The 21,457-nt window shown below is 45.0% G+C and overlaps 1 protein-coding gene across 4 annotated transcripts in view; it reads left to right on the top strand.

Moving 5' to 3' along the window:
- The window catches only part of LOC120932845 (aldo-keto reductase family 1 member C3-like), a 76,643-nt gene that overhangs the window by 22,221 nt on the left and 32,965 nt on the right, over positions 1 to 21,457 (top strand). For all 4 annotated transcript variants that reach the window (XR_005748036.1, XM_040345630.1, XM_040345631.1 and 1 more), the window contains one exon: positions 20,796 to 20,912. Coding sequence is in view for 3 of the 4 variants with exons in the window: in XM_040345630.1 (XP_040201564.1) it covers positions 20,796 to 20,912 (117 nt within the window). In the remaining variant the exon portion in view is untranslated. The remainder of the gene's footprint in view (positions 1 to 20,795; positions 20,913 to 21,457) is intronic.

The raw sequence follows: 21,457 nt of genomic DNA, 5'->3' as shown, positions 1-21,457 counted from the left end.
TTCCAATCACACAAATATTACATTGACTCTGCGGTATGAAGTCTAAGGGCTCATTCATATGGGCGGCCCGTTCAGGTCCGCCTGACAGTTTTTTTGCAGACCTGAACGGGCGCTTCGTGCTCCTCTATGGAGCCGTGGATGTCAGCGGTGACATGCCCACTGACATCCGACCCGCTCCGATCCGCCAAAGTGTGACAGAGGAAAAACCTACTTTTCCATCCATCTGGCGGATCGAATCGGGTGAACACGGACAGACAGTCCGTGTTCATCCGATCCCCACATAGGGGAGAGCAGAGAAAAGACAGGGAGGTCCCTGCACAGTGTGCGGGGACCGCCCTGTCATCCGCCGGCTCAGCGGGGATCAACGGAGCGATCCCCGCTGAGCAAGCGGAGGTTCACGGGGCGGATCATTACTGATCAGCCCCATGTGAAAGGGGCCTTACATGTTGTTAGGAGCAAAGTTCCCTGAACCATCAAGTCATGCATGATGCTGCTTACCCCGAAAGCATTATGTGGCCCCTAAGGTACCACCGAAATACCTAGCGGCACAGTATCGGGTATACAGTGCTGGAGTTAAACCCCTGTCCCACAACTGCTACATGGCACCACAACTAAAACAAACCATGTAACATTTCAAAAACATTTTTTTTTTCTTTCTTTTTTTTTTATGTTTATGTTTTTTATGTTTTTTCAACCACTTCAGACTCAACCACAGCAAGAGACTTGCTCATAATTTTATTCATTATTTCCATCTCTACTTTGGTTTCACATCATTTGTGGTATTCCAAATGTTATTTTATGTATTTATCATTTGCTAAATTGTATTAATTATTTTACATATCTAATTTAATTCAAAATATAAACCATACTCACCCCCATGCCCTAATTGTTTGTCCCTTGTTTTACTTTTAGTCTTCTTTAATTACCCACTGTCTACTATTATTTTTCCCAAATATTGCTCCATTAATTTAAAATCTTTCCACTGTCTCCATCTCTTATTGTGTATATTGAGTTGGCCCTCATCACAACTACATAGGTATTCCAATTTATTATAGTTTTCCACCCTTTCTAACCATTTTTTTTATGTCTGGTTCCTTGTACTTAGCCAGTTTTTTGGTATCAGACCTTTTGCAGCATTTATCAATGGTGGAAATGTTTTCTTATAACTAATATTTGATTCTTTTGATTTGTGAAACAGGCAAGCTTGTATGGTATTGGGTACCTTTTTCCCAATTATCACTTCAATGTATTCAAGGATTTCCTGCCAATATTCCTTTATTTTTGGACAGTCCCACCATATGTGTATATTTCCTAGCTGTCCACATTCCCTCCAGCACAATGGGGTTTTATCTTTACTGAATTTATGAATCACTTTAGGTGTCCTGTTGCCATCTCTAAATGCATTTATAGTTCATTTCAATTGTATTCATATCAGTTGCGGTGTTATGTACGGATGCTATTATTCTTTCTACTTGTTGCTCCTCAAATTTCTTGTTTATTTCTTTTTCCCATTTCCCTATAAAATAGGGGTTTCCTTGTACATCTAATTCTGTCAATGTTTGATATACTCTTGATATCACATGCCTTAATGGGGTTTGTGTAGAGCATAGTTTTTCTAGAGCTGTTAATTACTTTTCGTCTCTTATAGGCGAGGGTACTGAGTTTACCAGATGTTTTAGTTGTAGATATTCCCATTCACTAATATCCCGTGTGTTTTTTTCTTTCCTTGTTCTGTGATGTCCTTTATTTGTGCTGTTCCCATTTTATTTCCCAGCCGAGTCCCTTTCCCAGGGATAAAAAAATTTGTTTCCGTGAGTGAAATTAAAGGTGAATTATAAGTCCATTTATTCTGTCTATAAATTAAATCCCAAACTTTGAAAAAAAAAATGTTAATCCGTGTGTATCTTCATCCAACACTCTATACTTTCGTGGTATCCATACATTTTTGTGCAGTGCTGTTTTACTTATGATATTTTCTATTCGGATCCATTTTTTTTCTTTCTTTTTGTCTTTATTCCCCCATTCTACCATTCGTGCAATAATCGTGGCTTTGTAATATATATTTATATCCGGTGCTGCTAATCCTCCATGTTTTTTTCCCTCTTGTTACTGTGGCAAAATTTACTCTCGGCTTTTTATTTTTCCATATGTATTTTATCAGCATTGATTTAACCCCTTAACGCCCGCCGCACGACTATTTACATCCACAGAATGGCACGTACAGGCAGAAGGACGTATATATACGTCCTTGCCTTCTAGCGGGTGGGGGGTCCGATCGGGACCCCGTCCGCTGCGTGCCATCGGGCGGATTCCCTCGGGGAGCGATCCGGGACGACGGCGCGGCTATTCGTTTATAGCCGCTCCGTCGCGATCGCTCCCCGGAGCTGAAGAACGGGGAGAGCCGTATGTAAGCACGGCTTCCCCTTGCTTCACTGTGGCAGCGTATCGATCGAGTGATCCTTTTTATAAGGGAGACTCGATCGATGACGTCAGTCCTACAGCCACACCCCCCTACAGTTGTAAACACACACTAGGTGAACCCTAACTCCTACAGCGCCCCCTGTGGTTAACTCCCAAACTGCAACTGTCATTTTCACAATAAACAATGCAATTTAAATGCATTTTTTGCTGTGAAAATGACAATGGTCCCAAAAATGTGTCAAAATTGTCCGAAGTGTCCGCCATAATGATCGCCGCCAATAGTAGTAAAAAAACATATTTTTTATAAAAATGCAATAAAACTATCCCCTATTTTGTAAACGCTATAAATTTTGCGCAAAACCAATCGATAAACGCTTATTGCGATTTTTTTTTACCAAAAATAGGTAGAAGAATATGTATCGGCCTAAACTGAGGGAAATTTTTTTTTATATATGTTTTTGGGGGATATTTATTATAGCAAAAAGTAAAAAATATTGCATTTTTTTCAAAATTGCCGCTCTATTTTTGTTTATAGCGCAAAAAATAAAAACCGCAGAGGTGATCAAATACCACCAAAAGAAAGCTCTATTTGTGGGGAAAAAAGGACGCCAATTTTGTTTGGGAGCCACGTCGCACAACCGCGCAATTGTCTGTTAAAGCGACGCAGTGCCGAATCGCAAAACCTGGCCTGGGCATTTAGCTGCTTAAAGGTCCGGGGCTTAAGTGGTTAATAGTATTAAAAAAACTCCGGGGAATGTCTATGGGTAACATCTGGAATTTGTATGTTATTTTTGGGTTAAGTCTGTTTTTATCTCATTTAGGAGGGGGATATAGTTAGCCCGGTACAGGCCCTCTACCGTAGATGTCAGTTTAACCTCAAGATAGGTCAACTCTCCTCTTACCCACGTAAATGGATACTGTTTTTTCAACACAAGTTCTTCTTTCTTCTCCACCCCTATATTTAAAATTTCTGTTTTTATAGGATTTATTTTGAAGTTCTCCATACTTTTTTATTTCCTTAGCTATGTTTGGCAAGGACACGCTTGGGTTAGTTATATACATTAAAATATCATCGGCGTAAGCCGCTACCTTGTGTTCTTCTTTGCCTATTTTCGCCCCTTCTATATTTTGGTTATTTCGCAGAGATGCCAGAAAAAGTTCCAGCGTTAGTACATATAGTGGCGAGAGCGGGCACCCTTGTCTAGTCCCATTATGCATTTCAAAGGGCACTGACATTTTACCATTAACCTTGACCATTGCCGCTGGTCCACTGTACAGACTTTGTATCCAGTGTCTAATCTTAGGTCCCATTCCCAGATATTGGAGCGTGTCCATCATAAATCCCCAGTCTACCCTGTTTCAAAAACAATTTAATAAGCAATGGGTGTGATTGGGGATAACAGAGGGGAAAATAATTTACAAACCCAAAGCTATATTGAAAGGACAAAGACACACAAGGGAAAGTGTGAGAAGGGGAAATCTTCAGGCATCCTCTTCCTTCAAAGTCCACAAGGTTATAATCTCTGAGCAGACTGTGGACCAGTCTGTGACAATGGACATCCTCTCCCGCTGGTGGATGAGGCACTTTCTGGCACACCATCAGGGATGGACTGGTCATTGGGACTACCGGGAGTTTCCCGGTGGACCGATGGCTCAGTGGGCCAGTTTTAGTGACAGTCTGTCAAATTAATGGCTGCGCTACTCGCGCAGCCATTAATTTGAGCACCGCTGTGCTGCCCATGGCTAGGTATCGAGCTTCAGAAAGAGCCGGTGCACTTCAGCCCCTTCTGCCCCCGCTCGGCTCTTTCAAAACAATGCACACATCTTCGGCCACCTCTGGCCCACACTTTTTCTTTTCCACCCCGCTCAGAACTGCACACATCTTCGGCCACCTCCTGGCCCACACTCGTAATTTTTCGTCACCCCTTGACTTCCCCCGCCCCCTTCTTTCTGACAGCTCTTCAACCTTGCCCACTCCAGCATTACTCGGCTATCTCCAGCGGTCCCCGCGCCCCACGTTAATGGTCGCTGTAAGTTTAAATGAGTCGGAGCCGCCCGTGTGACGTGCCGACAGGCAGAGGGGTCCTCAGAGCAGACAAGGGAGGCCAGAGGATGACGGTGCTGCAGGAACCCGTCCAGGTAACCGGCCGGCCCGGAACAGCCATTGCATACTGTAGATGGCAAAGGATGTGGCGCTAACTAAAATAAATATAAAAAAAACATTTTGGTGCAAAAAATTATTCAAACAATATGCAAAATCCAACATAGCTAAAAGTTCATCAAAAGTGTCAATTAATATTGAAATGTACATGTAGAACTACCCCTGGAGGAGCTGCTGGTTTGTTTTGGGTGGCACATTCACCTTGTGGCTCTCCGAATTCCTAGGGGTGTATGGTGCATATAGCAATAGTAATGGAATGTCCGCGACAAGTGTCTTTTCTGTGCTCTTTATTACCCTGCCGGGTAAAAACAATAAACTTGTGGTGAAAGGATAGAGTTGAAGGAAGAAGGAGAACAGCAGATTCAGGCGTAATATTGGTAAACAGTCCTGCTCCCACATGTAACACTTTCTGTGCCATTCCTGCCTGAGTGGGCTTAGTGTACCCGGACAGGCCTCTCTCACTGACCTGGCAGCCGGAGTATCACTCAAACCTTTTTTTGAGGAAAAGTCCCAACCACAGACCCTCCTGGAATGAACTTGAGCTTGAGGTAAAGTCTCTACCACAGACCCTCTAGAATGGACTTCACGGAGAAACCTCTGCCACAAGCCCTCACTGATTGTAATTGCGGAGATGATCCTCCTTGAAAGAATTACGCCTGGATCTCCTTCAACTAGTCGCTCAGGTACCGACTGACAGGTGATCAATCCTTCAGTGTCCAGGTACCTTGACCCCCGGTGGTTTGTCGAGATCCTTTTGGATCGCCAGCCTCTTATTGGCTCTCCTCAGATGGACTCCCAACCGAACAGCTATACCGATTGGGATCTTCAAGAATGGGAACCTAGTCGACCACTGGGCTCCCGCCACAACTCAAATCTTCCAGACCAACATGGTCCCGGGAACCAGGAACACGGGCCAGGTAGACCATAGTGCCGGGGCGCCGTGATGTGGTCACCCTAAAGGTGGGTGCCACACTGGAAGAAGACCCAGACTCAATGGTGTCTGCCTCATAAATACCCTCCCCCACCATACCCAGAGAGGAAACCCCCTCCTGATTGGCTGCTGGGGAAAGGCACCCAAGTCTCGACTCCACTGCTGCCACCTGGTGTTCTGGGGTAAAACAGCACCCCAGGAAGAACAGAATGAGCCCACAGCACAGCCAAGCTGAGACAGAGACCCTGTTTTAAACACATTAAATTGGATCAGAGTAAATTTACACTCTGATCCCCCTCTAAATTTAAACAGCACTGGTACTTTTAAGTAACCAGGCGCTACATACATAAAAATATTTTCAGCAAAAAAACATATATAAACCATGCATATTAAAACCATTATATCCAATCTATGTCCATGGTATTAAAGTGCAAAAAGAGTGCAAAAAATGTTTTATATATGGATTTTTTGCTGAAGATATTGTTATCCACTTATTTTTTGCACATTTCAATATTAATTGACACTTTTGGTGAATTTTTAGCTATGTTGGATTTTGCATATTGTTTGAATCATTATTTGCACCAAATTGATTTTTTATGTTATTTTAGTTATCCTTTGCTATATATTCAATTTATCTGTGGGTTTGTGGTAACCTGTTTGATGTTGCGCATTAGTTGTGTATTTTAAAATATATAATGCAAAGCCAGGCTTCGGGCCTAGTCCTAGGGGGCAGGTGACTGCTGACGGGGGGCTTACCCCTTCATCCGGTCTTCCTTCTGGGTTTGCGTGCTCTTGCTGTGTGGCTAGCTGGGCCGTGATGACGTCCCTCTCGTGGAAGTGCACAGGATACTGTTTTTAGGCGTATTTGCAAAATTAGAGTGGGCCGGTCTGGATGAAGTCCAGGGCCATGTTTTTGTCCCAGTCCAGCCCTGCACACCATACAGCATCCTTAAAGCAGTAGTAAACCCGCTGACTTTTTTTTACACCTTTAAGGGAAAAGGCATAATGAGCTAGTATGCACTGCATACTAACTCATTATGAAATACTTACCTTAGAACGAGGCGTTGGTGTCCCTCCCGGTCCATGCTGAGGCAGCTGACATTTTGCCTCGACGTGTCTTCGGGGTATCTCGGCTCCAGCGCTGCGAGTGGCTGGAGCCGCGATGTCGTCACTCCCGCACATGCGTGCGGGAGACTTATTTCCAGCAAGGTCCGGCCTCTGCCGGGGCTTCAGCTTAGATTCCCCTGTGCACATGCACCGGCGCATTGCGAGGGGAATATCTCATAAACCATAAAGGTTTAAGAGATTTTAGCCTTAGTATAGGCTTACCTGTAGGTAAAAGTTAAATAAAAGACTATACAACCGCTTTAAAGCAACAAATCGCCTGCCAGCACCATCAATGTCCTCCTGTGTAAATGTCCCACAGAATAGTCCATTCAGCACACCAAGTGTGTGATGGCTGTCTGTGGTACAAAGTCTTTGAGGTCTGGTTCCATGGCCCTCAACGGTTCCTGTGCAAAAGGGCACTCCCCGAAAACATGCAGAGCAGTTTCCACCTGTAGTAGAGATTTTTCAAATCCATATTTCTAAGGCCCCGTACACACGGCCGAGGAACTCGACGTGCCAAGCACGTCGAGTTCCTCGTCGAGTTCTGGGATGAAGCCGCCGAGGAGCTCGGCGGGCCGCCTTCTCCCATAGAACAACGAGAAAATAGAGAACATGTTCTCTATTTTCTCGACGAGCTCCTCGGCGGCTCCATCGAGCCAAAAGTGTACACACGACAGAGTTTCTCGGCAGAATCCGGGTTTTGACCGAGTTTCTTTGTGAATTCTGCCGAGAAACTCTGTCGTGTGTACGAGGCCTAAGAGTTGTATGAAGATGTATATGTAATTCTTTTACAAGGCTTTTTTCTTAATAATGTGACTGGGATATATCATTAGTTGACTGTCCTGTTTTTCGATGTTAGAGTTCACCTAACAAAAGGCTTTTGAACCTATAGTAGCATCGGGAGGTTATCTCAAAGGGAGGGAGATCTGATAAGAAGTGTCCCCTCATTGAAGTACAAGAATTTCCTGCCATCTCCTGTTTGAAAACCACATTCATCTCTTGTCTGATTACAGGCCACAATAGGACATTACCTACAGGGGAATACTGGGTGTGGGTCCTTAACTGTCATTCTGAAAAGACACATAGTCAACCAATCATATTAGAGGGTTTTTTTTTATTCTTAGAGCGGGAAAAATTACATCTGAAGGGTATAAAAAGACAGTCCTAGCTTGACACAGAGCAGTGTATGATGCCTTGACCAAGCAGACTTAAGCATGATGGATGAGCTGACCCAGGCGTGGTGATGTAACCTCTCTATCTCCCTCTCTCTGTCTCTCTCTGTCTCTCTCTCTGTCTGTCTCTCTGTCTGTCTCTCTGTCTGTCTCTCTATCTGTCTGTCTCTCTGTCTGTCTCTCTATCTCTCTCTCTCTCTCTGTCTCTCTCTGTGTGTGTCTCTCTCTCTCTCGCCCTCTGTCTCTCTGTCTCTCTCTACAACTTAGCATTACTTATTGTTGACTCCTCTATAGCCATATTATCATGTATGTTGTATCAGTATTCAGCAATATCCTCTCTGTTTTAACAAGTGATATCCTTTATGTTATGGTTGGAAATATTGGAGTAATACAAGTTTCTTCTCTGTATCAATAAATGTAATATTTTTCTCTTTTTCGCAGCGCTATTCTTTGTTTTAATTTTTATATAGACAAAAAGGTTTTTATAGCTTATTTTAATTATTTACGTGCGATATTAATATTTCTCTGATTATTAATTATGTAAGTGCGTTATTAATTATTCTATGACACACCTTGATGATGAAAAAGGGGCAGTGCCTGTATCTGCACAGGTTTCTGGCATGCATAAATGTCCTTCGTGGCAACCCCCCTTGGATTGCCTTCCATGCCAAATCTTTGTGCCTGTGTTTGAGTCTATTTGAAGAAACATTCCTCCAGACCACCTTGCAATTGGCTAGGGGTAGGCCTGGAACCATTTCCAGTGTCCCTGGCTCTAATTAACTCGTAGATAGTCTTTGGCTTCCAAAAGTTGGGCTTGACTCCATGTAGCTTCTGCTTGATAAGCTTAAAAGTAATACCAAGGAGTGCCCCAGATGTAGGGTATAAAATTGTCCCATCTGATGGACCTCAAAAGAGGCAGGAGGAAAAAATGGGACATGGAGTCCATTGTTCGTTCAAGCAAAGTTGTGAATGCAGTTGCAGGCAAAGAACACCCTGCATACACCCTTTAGTAGTGATTTCAGGCACTCCCTTACCACCTATGAGGGGCTCCTTGAACATGACTGCCCACTTTACCCTGTCAATTTTGGAGTCCTGGATGAAGAAATACACTGCCTTGGTGATGGCCTTGCAGGCGTTGACCCAAAGGGGGAGTAGGCAGGCCTGGGTGAGGTACTGCAACACAACAATCTCGCTTCAGAGTACCATTGTCTTTTCTTTGGAGGTAAGTTCTGAGGCTCCATAGTCCAAACTTCTATTTCATCTTAGTCTCTCCTTCCAAGACTTTAGGGCTGAACCCCCAGCTCCAAACCAGACTTCCAGAATTTTGATGAAGTATACCTTGATGCTGAATGGAATGGAGTTCCTGCAGTTGATTGTTGCCCCTTAAAGTGTTACTAAACCCAAGACTCTGTGTTCACTAAATCTGGTCTCCCACTGTACACAGAACATGAAAATGCAATCCTTTTAGTAAATATAAACTGCTAAATACCTTTCATCAGCAGTCTTGTCACTTCTATCAGGCCCCGTACACACGACCGAACATGTCCGATGAAACTGGTCCGCGGACCAGTTTCATCGGACATGTTCGGTCGTGTGTACGGCCTATCAGACCGTTTTCCAGCGGACAAAAGTTTCTTAGCATGCTTAGAAACTTGTCCGGTGGAAACCTGTTCGTCGGACATGTCCGCTGGTTAGTACGTCTAATCAGCGGACCGAAATCCCACGCATGCGTCGAATTGGATAGGCGGCACGGATGGGCACGGATAGGTGGCACAGATGAGCACAGATAGACGGCACGGATGGGCACGGATAGGCTTCACGGATGGGCACTGATAGGCAGCATGGATGGGCACTGATAGGCGGCATGGATGGGCACTGATAAGCGGCATGGATGGGCACTGATAGGTGGCACGGATGGGCATAGATGGGCACTATCGTATGTGTTGTACTAATGGATGCCAATCAGTGCCAAACAATGCCTGCCAATCAGTGATGTCCATTGTGGGCACTGATTGGAATCCATTGCAGCACTGATTGGCATCCATTTTTTGTGTCCTTCTCATCCCTGGTGGTCTAGGGTGGCATACCTTTTTTATTTTTATTTTGCATCCCTGGTGGTCTAGTGGGCATCCCTGGTGGTCCAGTGGGCATCCTCGGGGGGGCTGTGCTGATAATCAATCAGCACAAACCCCCCTGTCACAGGAGCAGCCGATCGGCTCTCCTCTACTCGCGTCTGACAGACGCGAGTGAGGGAAAGCCGATTACCGGCTTTTCCTGTTTACATCGTGATCAGCCGTGATTGGACACGGCTGATCACGTGGTAAAGCATCTCCATGAAATACTCTTTACCTTGATCGGTGTTGCGGGGTGTCAGACTGACACCCTGCAACAACGATCGCCGCGATGCGCGCCCCCGGGGGCGCGCATCGGCTCAAAATCCTGAGGACGTCGTATGACGTCCACTCAGGATTCTACAACCACTTTGCCGACGTCAATATGTCATTGACGGGCGGCAAGTGGTTAAAGTGGATTTTTGTATTTTGCACTTGGATTCTTTATTCACATCGTTTGGACTGTTTCTTAAATTTACCAGCACATAGATCTTTTTTGGCAAGTTTTTTGGAAATTGCCTGTTTGCACATAAGACAGTTTTACACTGAACGTTTTTTTGCACATATATATCTAATTTTATTTTTATTTTGCACAGTATTGCTGCTCATTTTTTTTTGCTTGTTTTTAGCACCATCATTTGCATTTGCTTATTTGCACGGAAGGAACTGAAGGAGTATTGTTCATTTGCACTTTATTTGCATTTGTTTACATACACTAAGACGGTTCACCCTGGGGCGACTCGTCGCCTGACGAGTCGTGTCCCATTCAATGCAATGGAACCATTCTAATAGGAGCGACGAAAAAGGTTCTTGCACGACTTCGGGGGCTCGGGGCGACCTGCATTGACTTCTATACAGAAGTCGTTTTGCAGGTCGCCTCTGAAGTCGTCGTGCCGCGGAAGTGTGAACCGGCTCTAAGGGTATTGTTTATTTGCACGATATTTGCATTTGATTCCATGCACTATTAGAATTGTTTATTCACACATGAACATTGGTTATATATTAATTATTTATATTAGATTAATTCCAGTAAGCGCCACTTCACCCCCTCTTTTATTAACTTTATTTAGTGCGTGAACACCTTTTTGTTGTGGCTGCTACTAGTGTGAGCATATGATTTGTATACCCGTTGTGGTTTGCGCACCAGTAATCCCTATCATATAAATAACATATATGTAAAAAGGTATCAAAATATACATAGCCTAAAACAAATGATAAAACAGCGCTTAAGATGGATAGTCCAATGTAGATACAAGATGTTGAAAAAGTCCATAGCTAAGTAAATCAGGCAAAGTTCAAAGTGATGTAAGAAATGCTTCAAGGAATGGTAGTACACCCTCCACCAACTTCCAATCTCCACCAAAACGTGAGACACACTCCCCTCTGGGGTTCAAACTCACCAGAAGGCAAACAAAATCAAGCCTTGAGAATAAATCGTCCTGATCAGACTTCCAACCTCATTCCAGAAGCAGCAAGGTTTTTTTAAAAAAACTCCAAATCACGGATCATAGAAAGAACAGAGGCACCAAAATAGTGTAAACCTGCTTTAATTATTTAAAAAACCTGTGTAAAAACACCCCGCTGTAAGGGGGTGGCTACGACGGCGTATCCACAAACTATTAGAAGTGTGTTCCACCGCTGTACCATCGCTACCAGGACAGGCGCCTCCAACAGCGTGCATTCAGCACAAGCGCGACCCCCTGTGTGCGGAGGAGAGCAGTGACTAAACTCTTTTATGCTCATTTACAATTGTTTTAATGTACGTAGATAGGAAGCGGGGTGTTTTTACACAGGTTTTTAAATAATTAAAGCAGTATTACACTATTTTGGTGCCTCTGTTTTTTCTATGATCCGTGATTTGGAGTTTTTTAAAAAAAAAACTTGCTGCTTCTGGAATGAGGTTGGAAGTCTGATCAGGACGATTTATTCATCATAAGCGCTGTTTTATCATTTTATAACTATTTGTTTTAGGCTATATATATTTTGATACCTTTTTACATTTTTGAATAGATGAATTTCATCTATTTTTAAACAGCTGCTAATATATATATCATCCCATTTTTTCAGCATAGTTTTTACAAATTTCTGATATTGTTATATATATTTTATCACATTTATTTTATTTATTTCCTCTACCCATTAAGTATCTCTTTATCAAGTAAATATTTTCTCTGGCGTCGGGAAGTGCACTGTGTTTTCCCCTTTGTTGATGCCCTTTGTGCACTCTCTTTAGATATAAATAACATAACATAGTGGCTTTACAACCACTTTAAAGCGGAAAAAAGTGGAACTTCCGCTTAATCCACTCCTCACCCCCTTACATGCCACATTTGGCATGTCATTTTTTTTTGGGGGGGTGGGGTTGGGGGCTTCAGGAGGAGTGGGACTTTCTGTCCCATTTCCTCCTTCCTCCCAGGGACCGCTAAGGGGATACGTCATATCGCCTTTTGGCGGCCCCTCCCTGTAGGCGATGTCCAACCAGGTAGAGCAGCACCGCTCGCGCATGCGCAGTGAGAGCCCGGCCGTGAAGCCAAAAGCTGTCACGGCCGGGTACCCACAGTTAGGATGGAGGCGCCGGCGGAGAGTGGGGAGAGGAGCGGAGCTCCATGCGTCGCTGGACAGTGGAGCAGGTAAGTGTATGTTTATTAAAAGCCAGCAGCTATGCTTTTTGTAGATGCTGACTTTTAATAAACATCAAAAAAGGCTGGAACTTCGCTTTAAGCTTGTTCAAAGTCCTTGCAGATCTGGACGAGTAAGTTGATTGAGCGCCGATCAGCACAGAACACTGTCACACCATTCATGTAGAGTGAGCACTTAACTTTCCTTCTGTCTGGTCCCGGTGCAGTAATCCCCCCTGATCTCTGGATACAAAAAGCAGAGGTAAAAGTGTGCAGCCTTGTCTGACCCCAGGGAGAAATGGCAAGGTACCAGTTTTCCAGCCATTCACCAACAATGTACTACAATTGTCATGGTAAACCAATGGGAGACACTGTCAAAGGCCTTTTTCAAGACTGAGCAGGGCAGCATGCACACGACGCTCCTTGATGTATTGGGCAGTTTTCTGCATAAGCGCATGCCTTTCCACAACTCTGCGATCTGCAATGCTACAAGTCTGATCCGGGTAGATGATCTGTTCGATGACAGCCTTCAGTCTGTTGACCAGTACCTTGGTGAGTAGTCCATGTTCAAGAGAGAGATGGGACGCCAATTTTTTAACTCCCGTCTCTCCCCTTCCGTTTATACAAGATCTTGATTATACCCTCCCTGAGCGAAGGAAACATTCTGACCTCCACTGCCATCTCCTCATACAGCTTGAGCATGCCTGGGATCTCACAGTGCTACATAGAGCTCCACTGAGAGATTGATGCAGTTCATGGTTATGCCCTGCCTAAAGGATCTGATGGCAGAGTGCAGCTCCTCCAACGTCAAGGGAGATATGTTGGCTGACGAACCTGCAGGATCAATAGTGTTAGTAATAGTGGTTCAAAAAAATCAGTGGCCCTTGCTAAATCTAAGCGCTTATAGGAGCAGTGAGACTATGGTGAGTTGTACAGTCAGAGGGTGGGACTGCAATACAACTCCCTCCAACTAGTAGACTAATGCCAAATGACGACTGTAGCTGCTACCGCGCCCTATGAAACCACCCCTGTTGTTGTTCAGCTCTGTCTGGTAAGAGCAATTTCAACAGGGGTGGTTTCATATTCTCCCCGCAATTTTCACGAGTGGTGGTGTTGGTGGCAGATTACCGCAAAACATGAATGGAATTGGTTTTTAATCAGCTGGGATTTTTTCTTGTGTTTTCTTGGACTTCTCTCAGATCTTTGGACTCTCATATATTCATATATTCATATTTTCACTTATATTTTTATTAATTTTGTATTGCACTTATTTATTGGTGTATACACTTTTGCAGCGCTGCCTTTATATTATATTGTGATTTAAGTGTGTGTAGCGCCTGTGTGCTTATCAGTACAGGTGCTATGGTTAAATTTAGTAGGATGAGAGACTTATTTGCTCTCACCTGTGTTGATTTATCTAAATTTGGCTGTCGCCAATCCTGGATTGTCCTGTGGGTCAGTCTATGCGTCCAGGGAGGCAGTTTCATCTCTGGACGGCAGATGGCGCCAGAGGGGTCCGGGCGGAGCCACTTCTTCCCAGCAGCCAATGAGAGGAGTTGGACCTCGCTGTGCATGCTGGGGAGGGGTATTTCTGTGGCGGAGGCCGTTGTTTTGGGTTCTTCGCGGGTTCCTAGTTCCAGGTGCGGCACCCACCTTTAGGGTGTGCGCACATCACAAGCCCCGGCGTTATGGCCTACCAGGCTGGGGTGCACGTGCTACGTGGAGTTCCTGACTCTGGGCTCCAAAGGCCCGGAGAAACTGGTGCTACAAAGGGGGGCCCAGTGACTTACTGGATTCCCCATCTTTATTAAGAAGATCCCAAGCTGGGTGCTGTTCGGTGGGGGATGGGTCTGAGGAGAACCCGGAGGCAGGTGATCCAATAGGGCTTGAACGAACCATCGGGGATCTGGGTGACCGGACACTGACAGGTTGTATTCAGACTGTCAGTCAGTGACCCCAAAAAAAGATACACTGGGAGGATTTGCTCTACCGCTCAAACTTTCAAGTACTAGGCCTGTGGCAGAGGTCTCATCTTTAAACCCAAAATTTAATTAGAGCCAAGTCTGTGGCAGAGACTTGTTCCTTCCCAGAAGTTCTAAGTGGGGCTCTGGCTGCCAGGTTCGTGAGGGGGACCTGTCCTGGGGCACTTTACCCACTTCGGCTGAAGTGGCGACGAGGAAAGAGTTGCTGTAAAAGCAGGACTGCTTTTACTTATCCATAGCCTGATTCTGCAAAGTTAATTCTTCTTTCACCAACCTGTCCTGTCTACTTCAAGTTGACATGTTGGTCGTGTTGACCGGGAAAATAAAGCATTGAAAACGTCAACCAACAGCCTGGACATTCTATTACTGCTCTCATTGCCGTCATCATTCCTAGACACATCCCAGAGGTAACTTAAATACGCTGATCCCAAATTTAACCAGCGGCTCCTCCGGGGGTAGCGCTACATATTAGTAATACATGACAAGAACCTGTTGGCTGCTGCAGTGTCTGTTTCTTTTGGGGAATAGAGGTTGGTCTAGTATTCGCTAACCATTCGCATCATAGCCTCCTTCCCCTTCCAGAGTGTTCAAATCTCATAGTGCTTACTCTGACAAGGGTGTATGCCCTGAGTGAGAGAATTACACTTCTGACCCTTTCCCAGATTCTCCACCTTGGAATGGAGGGCGATTGTGCCTGGATTCCTCCCCAGTTTCCTTTCAGGCACATATTTGTGTCCTCCAGGTCCTGCCTTATGTCCCGGCCACATTGTTGAAGATCCTGCATGGACTGCAACTGACGCTTCAGTCTGAGTTCCCTCCTCCTAGCACACACTTGCTGGCATCCCCTTGCCTAAATAAAGCTGTGCTGACCTTTCTTTCCAGCAGTGTGATGTCTACATGCTTTAGGACTGTGCATACACTCATTTGTCCTCCCAGTGGACCCATGGTTCTCCTACTGGTCTGGGGGTGGGGACTGTAAGTCTGAAGGGGTAGCCATTTTTTTGTGAGGTGTGGATGTCTCACGGTTGCCTCTGTCCAGGAGCTTGTCTGTGGCCAACATTAGGTCATAGATTGTTCATGGGCAGGAGAGCTGATTAGTAGCAACATGTGTGCCTCCCCTGAGAAGAGTGTATGGCTTGAGCTTTTCTAGACCCTGCGGTTCCAACTCAGTGCCCTGGACTTATCTTGGTGCTAACCAGATGTATCTTTGCATTCCAGGATTAACTTTGTTTTCGCTTCCAGGACAGTCGAACATCACAGACACTCCATGGTCCCTTGCTTTTTTGCTTTTTTTTTTGACCACAGGTCCATTCACTTTAAGGGTAACCTAGACAAAGGGTTCGCTCCTGGCCGAGGCTCCTGGAAGTTTAACTGCACCCTGCTGGAAAATGAGGAACTGCTGGAGGAACTCAGGGAGGCCTACATCACCTAGCAGGAGGAGAAAAGATTTTTCGGGAAGGTGAGCAACTAATGGGAGTTTGTGAAAGTCAAGCTGCACAGCCTGCCTCCTGGATGCGTCCTTGATGTTCCTCACATTAACAGAAAAGATAGAGATCTCGGTCATCATGTAAAGGAGATGAAGGGCTAGTCAGCAGGGGCCAAACCTACCTCAACTGGGAAGGGGGTGATTCTTCCACTGCTTCTATTGCCTGGCCATTACCCCCCCCCCCCCACAGACTGAAGGTCCCTGGATCACTAACTGCTGCTTGGTGGTGGTGGTGTCCTCTGCCCCCAGGCTGATCTCCGTCTTTTGCTTCCTGCTAGAGAGGCAGGGATGGAAGTGGGGACCTGCAGAGTGGGAAGGGGAGGGGCCTTTTTCCCACCAGTGGCCTTCCGGGATTCCATTGGAAACTTTTTTGAATCAGGGCTCCAGTATAGGACCATGTTCTTTTGGAGCAGTCCCTGTAGAGGTGCTCTACCAATCCGCAGAGGTTGTAGGCTTTTGACCTCGGGCAGTCCTTGGTCTTGTGGCTTGCAACCCAGCAGAACCTGCAAGCAGATTCACTGCCGTCCTTACCTACGTGACCTTGCTGTCCACATTGCAGTTTAGTATTCCCACGTATGCTCCCAGAGAGAAGCAGGGCTGCAGGTGCTGGAGGTCTCCCGAGAAAGGGTCTCTCCTCACCCTACAAATGACAGCCCACCTACCTGTCCAAAATCCATTGGCATTGAGGATCCAGACTGGGTCTTTAACCACTTCCCGCCCGGCCTATAGAAAAATGATGGCCGGGCGGTGGTTCCGTTATCCTGTCTGACACACCGCAACACCGATCTCGGTAAAGAGATCTGCCGGAGACTTTTTACCACATGATCGTGTCCAATCACAGCTGATCACAGTATAAACAGGAAGAGCCGTGTATCTTATATGCACAGAAAAGAAAGAACAAAATTATACGGAAGAGAGGAGATCTCCTCCATATATAGGGATTTTTGAAGTGAGGTGTTGTTCGTTGTATTTAAGGTAAGCGCACAAAACACAAGGTTTTTAGAAAAATATCAAAAAAGGATTTAATTTTAATATAAAAAATGTCCATGTAAAAAGAGTTTACATAATATGACCACAATACATTACAAACGATGAAAAAAAGAGAATTATAAATGCAGACTGCCAACTAGTTTCACACTGTTGTGCTTCGTCAGGGCTTGCAATTCATTCTTTTCTTTATAGATATGGTGGTCTGTGTGTGACATAAAATTATACGTCATTAATACACATCAACAAAGTACAATATGATCCATTTAACAATTTCATTAACAAATAGATAATCAGGTAACATAGCTTATATGCACAGATTAGTGATGGGTCTATGGGGGGGGAGAGAGATTGGGAAAAAATAAACAAAGGTGGGAGGAGGATATAGGCCACATAACAACTGAGCAATGGGAACGGATACTGGAGCTAGGGACATCGGTGTCACTCGCCCCGTCACAGAGAGTATCTCATCTATTTTTACTACATAGAGTTTATTACACCCCAAAGAGGCTATATAAATTTGGAGGGAAATTAGATGACAAATGCCCTAGGTGTCAAAATACAGGAGACCTTATACACATGATGTGGAAATGCCCGAAATTGCATAGATACTGGGTTAAGGTTTTAGAGATTATAAATACAACCTTTGGGATTGCTCTGGAGCTGAAGGCCAGAGTATGCTTATTGGGGTGTATAGAGGAGGGGCATGAGCAAAGGGGCATTACAGTAGTAGTTATAAGGTGCCTGTTCCAGGCCAGAAAACTAATAGCACAAAATTGGCAATCAGAGAAAGAGCCTACATCAGCGGAATGGGTCAATGTGATAAACACTACAGTATGGAAGAAAAAAGTAGCTCTAACTAGACAGGGCCATTTTAACAAATTTAAAACGTTGTGGGAGCCCTGGTTGAGTAGAATTGGGTGTCCACCTTAGAAAGGGGAGAAGAACTGAGACTGGCAGCAAGAGAGTAGCCTTCGAGAGAGAGGAAATAGAGAAAGAGAGAGGCACTTTATAGATAATGTGGATAAATTCACCTAGAGTGAGATGAGGGAAAAGTTTAAATTGTAGTAGAGAGAGTGTGTACGTGAGGTACAAATAAGATGATAGGGGGAAGGGGAGGGGGAGTTGGGGTATGGGTACAATGTGCACTTCAAGGGGTATATGATGTGTTTTATATATAAAGATGTATGTAACTTAAATAGATTTTTTTGTATTGAAGAAAACAAATAAAGAATATATGAATTAAAAAAAAAAGAGGAAGAGCCGTGTATCGGCTTTTCCTCACTTGCGTCAGACGCGAGTAGAGGAGAGCCGATCAGATGCTTTCCTGACTGGGGGGTCTGCGCTGATTGATATATAGCGCAGCCCCCTCCCTGAGGATGCCCACCCAGGACCACCAGGGATGCCCACCACTGATGACCACCAAGTATGCCACCCATGGCCACCAGAGATACCCAGCAATGCCAATCAGTGCCCATCAGTAATGCCTGCCAGTGCCTCCTGTACAGTGATGCCCTTTAGTGCCACATATCAGTGCCCATTATCAGTGCCACTTCCTCTGTACCGCCTTATCAGTGCCCATCAGTGAAGGAGAAAACTCACTTATTTACTAAATTTTATAACAGAAATAAAGAAAAATGTACAGTATTTATTTATTTTAAATTTTTGGTCTTTTATTTGTTTAGAAAAAAATGAAAACCCAAGAGGTGATCAAATGCCACCAAAAGAAAGCTCTATTTGTGGGAACAAAATTATAAACATTTTGTTTGGGTACAGTGTTGCATGGCCGCGCAATTGTCATTGTTTAAAAAGTGACAGCGCTGAAAGCTGAAAATTGCCATAGGCAGTAAGGGGGAAAAGTGTCTGGTATTGAAGTGGTTAACAATGGTGCAGTTTTTAACCAACTCCCAGTATCTCCTGCAGACCTCTAACAATACAAAGGTAACATAAAATATACCTTGTATCTGTCTTGTAAGGTCTTCACAGACAGCATCTCCGCCTTGCTGAAGCCCTGGTCCGGTATACTCTTCCCAAAGACTTCTAGGGTCATGTCGGGATCTCGGCCTTCCACCCCTTTCAACTTCAGCATGATTGTCTGCTTCATCCAGGGCTCTAATGCGGGGAAGCCCATCTATGGACGGTTTGAGAAGGGGACTTGATCCGATGTCTTGGTGGAAGTGGTGGGTGTAGGGTTCTTCTTGGTCTTGCTTTTCCCCATGTTGAGGAGCTTTGCCAGAAGTTGCTTCCAAGAGTTATCGGCGGCTTACTTCTTGATTCCCATCATCTGGGTCTTTACTTTTTTACAGCCGTTACAGAGGCTCTTTAGCGTCTACCACCCAAAGGTGGTAATGCAAGGGGGTAGATCACAAACTCATTCCCTGTGGGGCTAAGCCTCTAACCCAATAGCAGCAAGCAGGTGAAGCCAAATTGAATCGACGATCCTGCAGAGCTGAGAAGAGGGTACTCCACAAGGACCAAAAGGCTTGTGTAGATACAAGTGTGTATCACAAGAGAAGTATGGGTTTACAAAAAAAAGTACACTGACCTAGGTGGATGAATTCATCAGAATGCTGCATCTCTTCCCCGCTTGCTCAAAGACTGTGAACTGAGCGGTCCAAGACTGCTGATCGCTGAGCTGTGAAGGGAGCAGCTGGCTCAGGCTCTCGAAGGCTCTCTGAAAAGCTAAGCCAACTGCCGGTCCAGGTTTCTAGGGGATCCCAACCATATGGTCAGGATCTTTTCAGAGCCTGGACCAGCTCTGTGACCATGGCCGACAGCGGGATTTAGCAGGCCTCTGGAATGCAGAAAGAACTGCATTCATGTAATCCCTAGAAGAAGTATAACCAAAAGAGCTGATCCACCCAATACCTATGTTTCGTGTTGTGGTGGATGCCGGAGAGTTAAAGGGGTTGTAAAAGAATGTTTTTTCCCCCCTAAATAGCTTTGTTTACCTTGGTTCAGTCCTCCTTCACTTACCTCATCCTTCGAATTTGCTTTTAAATGTCCTTATTTCTTCTGAGAAATCCTCACTTCCTGTTCTTCTGTCTGTAACTACACACAGTGATGCAAGGCTTTCTCCCTGGTGTGGAAAAAGCCTTTTGAGGGGGCGAGCAGGAGTGTGAGGACGCCCACTAACACACAGTTCCTTTCTCTATCTGCAAAGTAGAGAGTGTCCTGACACTCCTGCTCGCCCCCTCCCCCCTCAAGAGGCTTTCTCCACACCAGGGAGAAAGCCTCACATTACGGAGTGTAGTTACAGACAGAAGAACAGGAAGTGAGGATTTCTCAGAAGAAATAAGGACATTTAAAAGCAAAATGGAAGGATAAGGTAAGTGAAGGAGGACTGCACTAAGGTAAAGGGAAAACATTTTTACCTTTACAACCCCTTTAAACTCCCTAAAAGTCTCTTCTGTCTCTTGAGATTGCTCCTGCTGAATTCTGGTTCTGTACACCAGCTCTGCCCATTATGAGGGGTTCCGATGATCCCTGTGCTGAAATTCTGGGCCTGCACACAGGCTCTGCCCATTATGTGGGGCATTCACTAATCCTGTACTAAGCCCTGTGGTCTTAACACTTGCTGTGCCCATTATGAGGACTCCTATAATCCTTGCATTGAGTTCCGAGGTTTGCACAACAGCTGTTCCCTCTTGGGTTTTAATTTATTTTGTGTTATGAGGAATGTAGCAGGAGGAGCTGGGACACACAAAGGTGGACGGGAACATCCAAAAACTCCCAAAGCACCCTAATTATTGGAAAAGTTATGTTAATTCTATTATATTACTTTTATTATATATCTGCAACGTTTTTTTTTTTCTTTAGCTCTGGCTGACTGACCAAGCGCCTGAGAGAGTACGACCCGCAATTGAAAGATCCCTGCGAGATCTTCAGCTAGATTATATGGATCTTTTCCTTATCCACAATCCCATGGAACTCAAGGTACTATTTAAAAACAAAAAAAATGATCCAAAACACAACTTTTATGTTCCCTCTTCTAGGACTCCAAAAATGTTTGGGGTGTAAGATTCTTCCATCTGATCACATCTTTTTCTGTATATGATGTTGTAAACCAACGTTTCTCAACCAGTGTGCCGCGACACACTGGTGTGCCGTGAAGAGTCCCCTGGTGTGCCGCGGCAAAATGACCCCCAATATAGGCAGCTATGGCTGCTATCTGATGTAACAGCTACTGCTGGGCACTTCGTTATTATTCGCCTTTACAGCGGTGCCAATCCGCTGTGTAAAACTCACTTCCCGACACTCGGGAAGCTGTGCTAGCTGTGCGGGCCTCCCGACCGCGTCTTCCCAACCGAATACGTCATCAGTTGCTATGGGAGGCTCGGGCGCACGCACTGTTACGTGTGACGTGAGAGCCGCGGGTTCCGGGATCAGACTCTGCCTGGCACGCTTTTCCCTGGGGGGGGAAGAAGAACGAGAGAGTAATAGAGGTGAAAGTATTTGTACCTGTCACTATGAATGTGAAT

This window comes from Rana temporaria, chromosome 3 (genome assembly GCF_905171775.1).
Source record: "Rana temporaria chromosome 3, aRanTem1.1, whole genome shotgun sequence".
In the NCBI taxonomy this organism is placed as follows: Eukaryota; Metazoa; Chordata; class Amphibia; order Anura; family Ranidae; genus Rana; species Rana temporaria.
The sequence above is the reverse complement of the archived record's forward strand: the minus strand, read 5'-3'. Positions and strand labels throughout refer to the sequence as shown.